The sequence below is a fragment of the Micropterus salmoides genome, unplaced genomic scaffold (genome assembly GCF_014851395.1).
Source record: "Micropterus salmoides isolate LMB-PRFRI ecotype aquatic unplaced genomic scaffold, ASM1485139v1 Ms_hic_scaffold_15, whole genome shotgun sequence".
NCBI classification, from domain to species: domain Eukaryota; kingdom Metazoa; phylum Chordata; class Actinopteri; order Centrarchiformes; family Centrarchidae; genus Micropterus; species Micropterus salmoides.
Window position 1 is genome coordinate 23,843,193 of NW_024040596.1, and position 14,204 is coordinate 23,857,396.

General features: G+C 41.7%; 1 protein-coding gene across 1 annotated transcript in view; it reads left to right on the top strand.

Annotated features, from left to right (window-relative positions):
- The window catches only part of LOC119904463 (RING finger protein 17-like), a 37,945-nt gene extending 23,840 nt beyond the window's left edge, over window positions 1-14,105 (top strand). Inside the window, 11 exon segments of the mRNA XM_038721155.1 lie at window positions 90-253; window positions 3,083-3,202; window positions 3,581-3,661; window positions 3,837-3,959; window positions 4,037-4,093; window positions 5,726-5,836; window positions 7,573-7,696; window positions 9,804-9,939; window positions 11,547-11,733; window positions 12,469-12,580; window positions 13,790-14,105. Coding sequence (XP_038577083.1) covers window positions 90-253; window positions 3,083-3,202; window positions 3,581-3,661; window positions 3,837-3,959; window positions 4,037-4,093; window positions 5,726-5,836; window positions 7,573-7,696; window positions 9,804-9,939; window positions 11,547-11,733; window positions 12,469-12,564 — 1,199 coding nt within the window. The 3' untranslated portion in view covers window positions 12,565-12,580; window positions 13,790-14,105.
- The last annotated feature ends 99 nt before the right edge of the window (window positions 14,106-14,204 follow it).

The following is a 14,204-nucleotide window of genomic DNA, read 5'->3' on the forward strand; positions in this document are numbered from 1 at the left end:
CTTTTTTATTATCATGATTGGTGTTTTGGTTTAGAAAGGAAAATGGCAGATGAAACTAGGATCAAAATAAATGTTTGCTGTGTGTCAAGATTATCAGCTGGAGCAACTTAAGAAGAGGATTCAACAGAGCATGAAGACATTGCCCAAACAGAAGCCCTACACCTGGAAGTCAGTCCTCGGCTGTGCAGTTATTGGACCTGACATGTTGTGGTATCGAGGACAGCTGCTTGAGGTGCTGGGAGGACATGTCAAGGTTAGAAAGACACACAAAATCCCTCCTTTGTAATTTTGGAGAGTCACAAGAAAGTTAAAGTAAATTCACCAACAAATAACGCTGCTCTATTAAACTCGTGAATTCACGGTATGCCTACAGGAAAAGCCTATTCTTCCAACACCATTGGTTTCACACCGCCGCAACCTCTGCAACCTATCTCACTTTGCCTCAGTGGTAGCTTCCGCTCTACCCACCCTCAACACATTTTCCTCACTTGAGGTCAATGATGCCACACAATCTCTGTGCTCTACACTAAGCTCGTGCCTGGATAGCCTGTGTCCTCTGTCCACCAAGCCTGCTCGCCCAAACCAGCCCCACCCGTGGCTAACTGATACCATCTGTGGGCTCCGTACTGATCTCAGAGCGGCTGAAAGAAAATGATGAAAAACCCCGCCGACCTTAAGGGCTATCAATTGCTCCTATCCTCCTTCTCAACATGCATCAGTGCTGCCAAAACTGCGTTCTATAATGACAGAATAAGCAGTGCCACTGACTCAAGGAAATTATTTTCCACTTTTAAAGCCTCCTCCACCACCCACAAACTTGTCTGCTGATACCTTTGCTGCCTTCTTCACAGGCAAAGTGGAGGCTATCTAGCCAATTCTTTGAAACACTCAAACTCAACCATTGTAGCAGTCCTACTACATTTTTTCTCCTGCCCTTTCAGGTCAGTGGTTGTTCACTCTCCTCGTTTACTCCTCTCACAGAGAGCGAAGTATCAGAACTCTTGACCCGTAGCCGTCCAACTACATGCCCACTGGACCCGATTCCTACGAATCTCCTCTAAGCCATATCTCCTACTGTGGTCCCGACAATCACTCGTGATAAATACTTCTCTGGCTTCAGGAACCTTCCCGACCACTTTCAAAAGGGCTCAGGTTAACACCCTTGCTCAAAAAGCCCTCACTTGACCCAACTCAAGTTGAGAACTATCGACCAGTGTCTCTTCTACCTTTTTTATCCAAAACTATTGAACGGGCTGTATTCAAACAGGTCTCAGAATTCCTCTCAGGGAATGACCTCCTAGATCCATATCAGTCTGGTTTAAGAGTGCCCACTCTACTGAAACGGCTCTTCTGTCTGTAACAGAAGCCCTAAGGTCAGCTAAAGCTGCAGCCCAATCCTCAGTTCTTATCCTGCTTGACCTATCAGCTGCCTTTGACACAGTCAACCACAGGATCTGCTATCCGCTCTCTCAGCAATGGGCATCTCGAGTAAAGCACTCCTGTGGTTCGAATCCTACCTCTCGGGGTGTTCCTACAATGTTTTGTGGCAAGGACAATTATCCTCCTCCCACTGCCTCTCCACAGGGGTACCCCAAGGCTCAGTGCTTGGGCCCCTTCTCTTCTCAATTTACACCACCTCACTGGGGCCGATCATTCGCTCGCACAGCTTCTCTTACCACTGCTACGCAGACGACACGCAACTCTACCTATCCTTCCCGCCAGGCGATCCCACTGTCTCGGCGCGGATCACGGACTGTCTATCAGACATATCTGCATGGATGAAGGCTTGCCACCTTCAACTAAACCTCTCTAAGACTGAACTCTTGGTCATTCCAGCCAAGCATTCTATCCACCATAACATCAAACTACAAATTGACCGCAACCATCACTCCAACCAAGGTGGTGAGAAACTTGGGTGTCATGATTGATGACCAGCTGTCCTTTTCAGACCATGTTGCTACTGTCTCTCCATCATGCCGCTTTTCTCTATACAACATAAGGAAAATCAGGCCCTACCTCACTCAGTACGCCACCCAGCTTCTGGTACAGGCCATGGTTATCTCTCGCATCGACTATTGCAATGCCCTCCTAGCAGGTCTCCCAGCTTGTGCGGTGAAACCCTTACAAATGGTTCAGAACGCAGCAGCGCGTCTGGTTTTTGATCAGCCCAAAAGGAGTCATGTCACTCCATTACTCAGTGACCTCCACTGGCTCCCCGTGGCCTCCAGAATCAAATTCAAGTCACTAATGCTTGCATACAGAGTGACTACTGGGTCTGCACCCATCTACCTAAACTCCATAATACAAACTTACGTTCCTTCTCGGCCGCTACGCTCCTCCAACGAACGCCGCCTGGCTCTGCCATCCCTTCACACAAAGCAATCCCAGTCCCGGCTATTCTCATCTGTGACACCACGATGGTGGAACGAGCTACCACACGCCATCAGAGCAGGGGCGTCCCTCTCTCCCTAACTTCAAGAAGCTCTTGAAAACTCATCTCTTCCGAGAACACTTCCTCTTATAACACCTCTAACTCCTTACCTCTAACATGCACTTCCTGTGCTCTTCTTCTTCTATCCCCTACAATGATCTTGTATTGATTGCACTTTTTGTTAACTCTTACTTCCTTCCCTAGGTATCGACCCCATTGATGTGATATGTACTGTGAGCTCTTACTAGTATTTATTGCTGCTCTTACTAGTATGCATTGTCAGTTGTAGATCTGTAGTTGATGCTCTGTTGATGCTTGTATGTTGTTCCTCAAATGTAAGTCGCTTTGGATAAAAGCGTCTGCCAAATGAGTAAATGTAAATGTAAGACAAAAATAATAAAACACAGAAGTACACAGACCAGAAATAACACTAAACCTGAACTAAAGCACAGAACTAAGAACTAAGGCTACAAGGAAAAACACAAAACCATAAACCAAAATCAGACCTAAACAGGAAAACAATGGTACCAAACCAAATTCTTAACAACTACATATGAATGAATCAAATTAAACGCTTTCCTTGCTAGTACAGTGATATATCACTAATGTCTTTTTTGGTAATGTTCGTGTGTGTGTTTTGTGTGTTACTAGGTACAATATGTGGATTACGGCTTGGTGGAAAACATCCCAGTGGTCCATGTGTACCCCATGCTATTGTGTGATGATGTTCCTCAGCTGTGTATGCCCTGCCAGCTGCACGGTATCATCCCTGTAAGTGTGTGTGTCAGTATGAGATATATAAAAATCTACTCAAAGGTCCACTTACTAGCATTTGATAGCTGTCTTCTTCAGTGAATGGAGCTGAAGCTCTAAAAATGTATGATATTCTTTAAATATACATCTTAGATAGAAATAGTTATGTATGTTTTATTGCACAATGTATTGTAATTAATTTATATTTTAACCTCTAATTATATTATAATAATAATATAATATTATAATTAAATGATCAAAATCAGTCACTAAAAATGTCTAGTATTATTCCAGACTCTACACTCTGTCATACTTAACTGCCATGGATGTCATAGTTAACCCTTTTCACATGTTTCTCTTCACCTTCTCTCAATTTATTTTTCTGTTTGTCTTTAGGTTGGTGGAAAGTGGCAGCGAGATGCGGTGGCCTTGCTGAGGGAGATGTTGGTGAACCGCTGTGTGGACATGCAAGTCACGGTACACTCCTGAATGAATATACTGTACTAATGTAACTAATGTAAATCTGGGGATGTTGACTATAATCATGTTATCCATGGTCGATGCTACAGTACTGAATAGAAGCTTTAGTACTCTGCTACTCGACTGGTAAAGTTGTTTACCCCTAGTTTGTATTTATGTGTGTGTGTGGTAGGAGCTGCCGACTGACCCGAGGGGCCCCATCACAGTTGACCTCTTCCTGGACGGGCTGAGCCTCAGCAGGATCCTGTGTCACCACGAACATGCCTCCATGGACCGGACTGTCTTAGAACAGAAGGTCTGCGTTGGTTTCGGTTTTCCTATATGAAGCAGTGCTGCATTAATTCACTCAGGAATGTCTGTGTTTCTCTGCAGGGACACTCAGCGATGCCTCCTGCCCTCCGCCTGGATGAGTGGGACCTCGACACTGAGGTATTGCAGTTAGAATGAAGATTGGCCGACTATTACTTATACTTACTTATACTAATACAGGCAATAACAACTTTGAATGTTATGCTCTAGGTCCTTCTGACTTAATGGCCAAACATCACTTTTTGACAAAGATTGCAGTGTTTCCCCTAGGATGGAGTTGTAGCAGCGGAGGTGAAGCAAAATTTTTGTCTGAATATAAAACCCCAACACAACATGTCTCAGCAACATTGCTCTTGTTGTGTCCATGAGTATGCGATACACATTAGAATAGCTAAAAATGTCATTGTTTTCCCAGTTTAATGTGAGCTTTAGATGAATGTTTTGGTGGTGGTTGGGGAAGTGGGGGGGTTTTGGGGTCCTCCCCCAAGAAAACCTTACGTTTTCCAATGAAAAATATGTAATTTCACATCACATTCGGCCATTATTTTCACCATATCTCTGAACAAAGAGTTGGAAAAGCTAGAGCAGATAATAAAGATCAGTCTACTGGGGAGGAACTACAACCTTTAGATTTTGGTAATTTGAGTAATTTGGTTGGTTATGATGCTCTCCACAGTGATTTAACATTGATGGCACAGCATGTTTTGGGTATCACCCCCTGAGCCTTAATGACAGGAAAACCCTGTTAATATGACCTCAGAATCATTATAGGTCTACATTTTACAGCTTTTGACATAATATAAAAAAACATGAGAAACATCCTCCCTTCTGAGGTGCATTTTATTTGCACATTAAAATCAAAAAACAAACGTCTCCTCATAACCTTAAAAGGACTAGTTTGATCCACTAATTAGCTTTACTAAACTCAGGTCCTCTACAGTCACCACCGTACTTTCTTTTCCTAACAACCACATTTTCAGACTCATCTGAAAACGGGAAAATAATTTAATCAGTCTGTACAGGACAGAGCTGTAGGCTACGCCGGTTTACTCTCTGTTTGTACGTGATGTTCTCAACATTGGATAAGTAGGTAGTAAAAATACAGCTACGGTTACTTTCTATTGAGCTAATGGTAAGTTACATAGTAGCCAGAAGACAGCCTACTGTAGAAGCTTTCCTGCTCAGCTGCACAGTCTGAAGGGGAGGGGAGAGGTTAGCTAGCGCAAACAGGCTTCACTTTTCCAGCAGTTGGGGAAACAACAGACACAGTACATTTACTACCAGAATATTTTCCTCTGCTCGCATTCACCGTCACTTTCTGCTTGTATAGAACGATGAGAGGAAGCTAGCCAAGCATTGAGTGTTGCTGTGCTCGCACAGTGTGCAGTTGAAAACATTTGTAAGAGCATAGTTTAATGATCGTGGGAAATTTTAGTAGCGGCGGTCATGATGCAGCAGCGGCACGCCGCTCCTGAATGTATATAGGGGAAACACTGCATTGTTTTGGTTTCCTTTTTTATACAACATCAGACTGGTCGGTAAACGTAAGTCTAAAAGCAGTTTGGCCATTGGTTTTGCTAAAAGGACATTTAAAGAGGTTAAAAATTCAAATGTCAAAAATATTTGGATAACTTTGCTGCAGGTGAAAGTATTTTAAAGTCCCCAGGCTGAAACATTTCAGGTTATGAGTATTGACATACACATAAAACAGGGTGATGAAATGTAAGACTGATGCAGATGCTGTGTCTCCAGGGTCTGAGGGGCCCAGAGGAGCCGATGCTGGGGCCCTATATCTTCCCAAACCTACCACAGGAGGGAGAGCACTTTAAAGTCAGAGTCAAGCACTTGTGGACCCCCAACGAGGTAACTACTAACCACACAGATTACTATTATATCTATTAAAATAATTCTGAGTTTAATAAACAGGGTGCCCGTGGGGTCTTTAAAGTATTAAAGTCTTAAATTTAATATTCTAAAATTAAGGCCTTAAAAGTATTCAATTTTGTTTACAAAGGTCTTAAATTTTTTCTTGTCCTTTCATAGGATTAAATAAATGCCATAAGGTCACAAATAAATATTTGTTGTGTGTGTGACTTTACAATTTACTCTGTTTGGTGTGACTGGACTGGACTGTGGAGTGTTTGTGGTGCACGAGCTCTGGCACAAATCAGTCAGTTGTTAGGAAACAAAACAAAACGTCTCTGACGTGCTACTAACAGCTACAGTTTGCTCGTCACCTCAGAATGGGCAAGTGTCTGAAGTTCAGAAGGCCAGAGATAGGGACAAGTTGGCGGACGAGGCTGAGGGCAGTGGCGCAACAAGCTGATCGTGTGTGAGTCAGTAACACTGGCAAGTGCTAATGAAACAGCGGAACTGGAAGACCCGCTGCAGGTCCTTGGTCAGTGAACATTACAACAGCAACGGGGAGACAGTGCATAAGACGTGGATAGTGTCTGTGTAGGGTAACGGCGTTATAGGGTAACGTTATGTGAATGGAAACATCCAACATGCTAACGCACATCAAACTTACATCACCCAGATGGGCCGATCACCGGGACGAGGAAAAAACAAAATGGAGCCCAACTACTTATCCCCGCTGCTTTCAAGCCAATGCTATCTAATAACGTTACTATATTTCAAGCAGCCTTTACGTGCAAAAACAGAAAAGGATGAATAATCACTGAAGCAATTGGCATTTACATTAGCATATCAGATTACCAGTGTTGGGCAAGCTACTTGGAAAATGTAGTGAGCTAAGCTAGCTACTCTACATTATATGAAGCTTCACTACACAGAAGCAACAACCCAGTGAAATGTAGCAAGCTAAGCTACAGCAACGTGGCAAAAGTAGCTTAGTTAAGCTAAGCTACTTTAAATTTTTTTATATATACACAGTAAAGGCCTAATTTATATTAAACCAACTTCATTCCACAGTAGCAATAGAAGAAAGACTAAAAACCTGCTCCAAACCGTGTGTGTGCATGCGAGAGAGCTAAAACTCTCCTACTTAGTGCCATATCATTGCAGCTAAATGTATTTCCTCATGCAACAAACGGAGAACCATTGTTTGTAAAAAGTTACTTAATTATCACATTATTATCATTAATATTGTTTCTTATTTTAATAATTGTTCCTTTGAAAAATTCTACGGCTTGTCAAAAAGCAAGACATATTTTAATGTAACATAGGCCTACATTGTGTTTTTGTTGTTTTTATTCTTTATAATGTCATTTCATTGTTAATTAATTATATATTTTTATATGTGAATTTGTGCTCTGGCAACATTGCAACCTAGACAACCTAAATATTCATGGCAATAGGCCTGAGAGAGAGAAAGAGAGAGATTATTAAAAAGTACTCAGACATTAAAAAGAAGATCCACATCCACAGTGCTATCTTGTTTTGTAGTTTCTTTTGAGCCTCCTGGGATCATTTTGGACAGTAGAAGGGAGTAAAGAGTGAATTTCACCAAATTTAGTCAAAATCTGATCATGTGAAAACAAACTGCACAGTGCCCTTTCTTTATTCATTACTGTTGATGTTTAACTCTGAACACATCAGAGGTAAGAATCAGTGTTTATCTGCTGTCTGCCCTGCAGCTGTTCCTGTGGCCATTGGAGGTAATAGCTGATGTGAAGGTGGATGGAGAGACCCTGGATGAGGCTCTGACCAGAATCAATGCAAACATCAGCAGTTTGCCACAACTCACCAGCTTCTCTCAGGGTAACATTTCAGTCTTTTCTGGTGTTTCCATTCACAAATGGGGCTTTTGTAACAATGTGTGTGGCAATGCTGGATCTGTGATTGAAACATTGCCTAGTATTAGATAACTTTGTAGATTACAGTCAGTGTCCATTCCAGTGGCCCTGCACCTTTATGTGATGTGCATTAAATTCTCCGTGGTTAATGTAACGTCAGGTCACGGACGTGTGTGTGTGTGTGTGTGTGTGTGTGTGTGTGTGTGCAGCACAAACGATATGTAACCATAAAGAGCATTTCTTCAGTTCTAGTACAGTGGGGGAAATAAGTATTTGACCCCTTGCTGATTTTGCAGGTTTGCCCACTTACAAAGAATGCAACGATCTATAATTTTAATCATATGTACATTCTAACAGTGAAAGACAGAATCCCAAAGAAAATTCCAGAAAATCACATCATATGAATTTATAAAAATTGATAACCATCTGCTGAGGAAAAACAAGTATTTGACCCCCTGTACAAACAGCATGTTAATATTTTGTAGAAAAGCCATTATTGGCCAGCACAGATGTCAAACGGTTTTTATAGTTGGTGACAAGGTTTGTGCACATTTCGGCAGGGATGTTGGCCCACTCCTCCCTGCAGACAGCCTCCAAATCATTCAGGTTCCGAGGTTGTCGCCTGGCAACTCGAATTTTAAGCTCCCGCCAAAGATTTTCAATTGGATTCAGGTCTGGAGACTGGCTAGGCCACTCCAGAACCTTGATGTGCTTCTTCTTCAGCCACTCTTTTGTTGCTTTGGCGGTGTGCTTAGGGTCGTTGTCGTGCTGAAACACCCATCCTCGACCCATCTTCAGCTCTCTCACTGAGGGAAGGAGATGTTGGTCCAGAATTCCACGATACATGGCCCCGTCCATCCTCCCCTCAATACGATGGAGTTGTCCCGTCCCCTTGGCTGAAAAGCACCCCCAAAGCATGATGTTGCCACCACCATGCTTGACGGTGGGGATGGTGTTCTTTGGGTTGTACTCGGTGTTCTTTGCCCTCCAAACACGACGAGTTGCGTTGAGGCCAAAAAGTTCTATTTTGGTCTCATCTGACCACATCACCTTCTTCCAGGCCTCTTCTGAGTCGTCCAGGTGGTGAATGGCGAACTTCATGCGGGCCTGTACATGTTTCTTCTTGAGCAGGGGGACCTTGCGTGCGCTGCAGGATTTCAATCCATGACGGCGTGGTGTGTTACCAACCGTTTCTTTTGTAACTGTGGTCCCAGCTGCCTTCAGTTGATTCATCAGTTCCCCCCTTGTGGTTTTGGGATGATTCCTCACCGTTCGCATGATCAGGGACACCCCACGAGGCGAGATCTTGTGTGGAGGCCCAGACCGAGGGAGGTTGGCGGTGGTGTGGTGCTTCTTCCATTTCCTGATAACTGCACCGACAGTTGATCTTTTCTCTCCAAGTTGCTTTCCGATTCTCTTGTAGCCCATCCCAGCCTTGTGCAGATCAACAATCTTGTCCCTGATGTCCGTAGAAAGCTCTTTGGTCTTGCCCATGGTGCTGATGTTGGATGCTGGTTGTTTGGGTGTTGACAGGTGTCTTTTATACAGGTAACGAGGTGAGGCAGGTGTATTTGATGTAGATAATTGGTTGGGATTGGGGCTGTGTCTTAAAGAAAGACTAACTGGCTTGTAGGAGCCAGAATACTTGCTGTTTGGTAGGGGGTCATATACTTGTTTTTCCTCATCAGATGGTTATCAATTTTTATAAATTCATATGATGTGATTTTCTGGAATTTTCTTTGGGATTCTGTCTTTCACTGTTAGAATGTACATATGATTAAAATTATAGATCGTTGCATTCTTTGTAAGTGGGCAAACCTGCAAAATCAGCAAGGGGTCAAATACTTATTTCCCCCACTGTACATGAGGAGTTTTTTTCTGCGCAGACTCCCTATATTTACATATTAAAATATCTGTTGTGGAAAAAACATCCCCTTTCCTCAGGATTACTCTTCGCAGGTGCATGAATAAATGTCAAACCTGAGCAGCTACTGTGCTGCTGTGTCACACACAGTTCTGTACAAGGTTCAGTAAGTTGGACATTGAGCTGACATTGGACATGTGGTTTCCAGATTATCCATGTCTGGCAGAATACAGTGATGGAAAGTACTACCGGGCCCAGCTTATGAAGTTCAGCAGCGTGGAGCCAGTCATGATCATGGTCAAACACGTCGACTTTGGCTCTGATGACACTCTGCCCACCAGCAAGTATGAAGATTAATCTACACTTACAGCCATGCTAGCTGCTCCATGAGTTTGTACTATGGACTAAGTCATTCTTAGGCTGATGGGAATGTCATTAGTTTTCCGGGGCTTTGGGTCATAAATTAAAATATTTAGATAAATTGAAATTTTGACCTGATTGTGGTAGGGCAGATGGCTAACGGTCTTCGACAGTCTACCATCATAACATCATGATTTAAATGCCCTGTAGACATCGTCCAACCCCTAGGTTGTGGCTCTAGTGGAGTCGGGATCACCAAAGATTCATCCTTTGCAAACTACAAATGTTTGTACAAATTTCTTTGCCAATTCAACAAGCAGATGTAAAAGGGAAAACTTCCTCCATAAATTTACCCCAAGGGGCTTTACAATATGTACAGCATACGACAGCCTCTGGTACAGGGAAGTCTGAGTCTAAAGAGAGGACAAGGAGCAGAAATTGGAGTGAGAGAGGCACACAAACAGAGGGTTAGAGAGATGCAGAGACTTTCAGAAGGTTGACAGTATTCTTATCAGCAGCGCTCGAAATGAATAATATCTATCTATTAATAAAAATAGCACCTACAAAGAGTGAGCAAATGAAGTAATGTGAATTACTGGAACAAAGTTAGCTATTATTATTATGTAGAATAGAAATAGAGAACTTCAGTTTGGAACAAAGGGACAATTAAAAGCAGATTTCAAAACAGTTGCAGGACAAACATGGACTATAAGTACTAGGCTTAAAAGATTATTTGAGACTTAGACCAGTCTGCCTGAAGGTTAACGGTAACAAGTACATGGTAAAAAAAAAAAAAAAGCAGCTAATTAAAGGTTTAGGCGAAAATTGTTTTAAATTTGTATTTAAAGGCCACCATTTAATGTCAACAGAGAGGTTATTCTGGAGGAAGGGGGGCACGATAACAAAAGAAAAGACAAAAGACAGAGCTGAGCAAACAACAGACATTGCCTTCCCTAGGGAAACAACCTAAACCGATTTTTCTTGCCAAAAAAAGAGATAAAACTGCTGATAATAAATAAATAAATAAATAAATAGTTAAAAACTGTGTTGTTGATGCATGCCAATAGTTTAGATTTAACCTGATAAAGGCAATTCATAATACTAAACCCACAGCAGGGCTGAACAATTAATCGAAATCTTCTTGAAATCACATATGTCCTACTGCAATTTTGAAATTGCAGGACTTGCAATATTTGTTTGTTTCATTTTAAATGAAATATTGTTGTGCTTCAGAGATGATTTTTGCAAGGAGCTGTACTAATCAAAGATGATTAAATATGTCTTTCTGAGCATAATTATTTAAAAATGATCATTCTCTCCAATATTGAATATCATCAGTCAAATTAGATAATTATTCAAAATTATTCAGCCCTTATCCGTGGTATGATAGAAGCAAAAAGCGGAAACAAGTTGTGCACACAAGGCTGTCATATCACCTTTTAAATAGATTAGATTAGAACTGTGTTGTCATTACACACAGTAAAAGTACTGAGACAACAAAATGCAGTTTACATGGTGTTGGAGTTGATATGGTGAACAGTTGCTTATTTATTAATTCAATTTCAATTTTGCATCTGTCACTTCCTCTCAGGCTGCGTCATATGCCGGCCGAGCTGCTGCGGTTTCCAGCTCGGGCGCTCAAGGTCAAAGTCGCCGGCTTCAAGGCTCCAAGTGCCAAAAGGAACGAAGACATGCTGCCCTACAGCCCCGGGTGGAGTGTCAAGGCTGCAATGCACATGATTGACCTGTTACACAGCAGCATCACAGCCACTGTTGTGGTAATTCAGAATTCATTCAGTGTTACTCACCAAAAGGCATTATGTGCATCTTTGAGGTCTAACAAACACGATAAAATGATTTCCTTGTAATAAATTAAACATTGGTAAAGCTTTCTTAAGTTTTTGAATTGTTAACATCCCTGTTTACTGGCTTCGCTGGTCCATGGGCGAGTTTCTTGCCGCAATATCGCCACCTGCAGATTACTGCAATAGTACGAAATGATTGGCTGTAATGCGGATAGGTCATAAAGAAACTGTACCATAGTGCTACCAGAGGTCAAGAACTCCACACGATACCTTTCATTAACTGTTGATATTAACATTTTGATAATAGCAATATCAGTACTATTGTTATTAGTATTAGCACTTTTATTATCAGGTGTGTGTATATACACTTTACGCACTGAGCTTGTAGTTCATTTGAAGGATCCACAGCTGTGACCAGTACTGTACTAATTGTTAAACTACACGAGGGGTGATGATTTCTAGTCTTACATATAGTGTGGCTTTTAATTATATTATTTAATGTCGGTGATGTCGGTCTGATTTAAGTGAAGTTTAATAAGACAACATGAAGAAACAACTTCAGTCAAAATTTTAACATTTAAAGAGCTACAGCATATCTCTATTGCAAACACCCAGTTTACATCCAACCTTTGGCCTCACAGACAAGAAGTCACAAGACATATCTTCAAGTATCTTAACTGCCCTCATGCGCCCTTCTTGTCTGTTCAGGCCCGGGAACCGGAGCTCACGGTGCTGCTGTTCAATGAGGATGGAGAGTTGGTCCATCTGCCTCTGGTGAGCAGCGGACTGGCTGAGCTTGAGTGACTCCTCAACCCACAGGGTACAGTTCATTTTTCACCTTTATTTTATATATCAAGGTGCTTTTTGAAATGTGGGTAACTCTGATGTTGTTTTACTGATTTGTTTTATAAAGCTCAGATTTAAACATCACATTATGTCCCCAAATTTATCACTTAGAAACACAATCACTGCTAATTAGGGCTGCAACTAATGATTATCTTCGTAGTCGACTAATCTGTTAATTATTTATTCAATTAGTCGACTAGTCACGATTCATTTGTCAACCCCTAACCATAACCCTAATTAAACCATTTAACTAATTAAATATCTTTCAAGTGAATTACTGGTCTCCAACACACTGCTTAACTAGGTAATGTTACCATTACGAGGTTTACTATTCAGAATGAACAGTAGTATCAACGCCGGGGGAAGACAAGACAGCGTAGGATACTCCTATAATTCACTGATTTACTAATGCACTGAACGTGTTTGCTAACACAACTAAAAGAGAGTTCTCTTAGCAGTACCGGAGGCTGCATTTTCAGGACCACAATCACATTTGTAGGACCCTTGTTTTCTTTGATACTGCTAGCTGGCTGGCTAGTAGACCAGGCGACCAGTTAACCCTACAGCTCCGCCTCACCCCCGACATGCTAGCTGACAGGGTTAACCGCCTTTGTGATGCTGTACATTGCCACCAATCCACTAGATGGCGCTGTCACACAAGAACAATGGTGCTAGACATGCGGTGCTGAAAATATACATACTACTCGCACGAAAGCTTCTTCTTCGTGAGTAGTCTTACAGTCAAGCAGTCATAGCAGACAGTGGAGGCAATACTGGTCTTAGCATTCCATGTAGAGCGTTGCAGTTAGAAATGAACAGGCAGAAATGTTCTTAATAAGAAGATTGCTCTCTCTCCCTTAAACAGCATCTCTGTAACGACACGTCGACAATGAAATTCTATGTCGACAAATTGTTGCAGCCCTACTGATCAGATGTACTGCATGCAAAGTGACCAGATTACATCAAGACAATAGTTGCTAAAAATAATGTTTAGACAGTACTTTTTCTCACTACTTTGACATTTTATACTCAAAATTAGCATAAAATAAGCAAGGATTAATTAAGTTGCGGCCCTAGAGCTAAACCGGGCTAGATACAAAATGTTGCCATTAAACAAGTGTAACCAGCTGTTTGACATTATTTAAGCTGTTGTTAATAAATCCCCCACCTCCTCTTTCCCCAGGTTTCCCCACGGATATCCTGTTGTGTTAACATCTAAATTTTATTCTGTTTGGGCTATTTGACTGCTGTTCTTAGTTTTTACATGTTAAGAAGACATTCTTTATTATTCCCACTAGGGGAAAGTACGTATTTTATTTTTTGCAGAAAATGTGCAGTTGTGTACATTCAAGGTAACCCAAAAGAGAAGTGATTTACTTTAAGTTTGGCTGTTGTGTTTGAGGGAGCTGCATTGATATAGCACTTTATTTTCTAGCCATTCGACTCATGGGAGACAATCTTGTCTGTGTGACAAATTAAAATCTTCCAAAGCTGTCAAACCTTTCTGTGGTGTTTTCTTTGAGTAAATCGTTAAAGCTCTTCTCAACAAGATGCACAGACTTTACACCTCAACAGCAATCATCAGAACAAGAGTCACA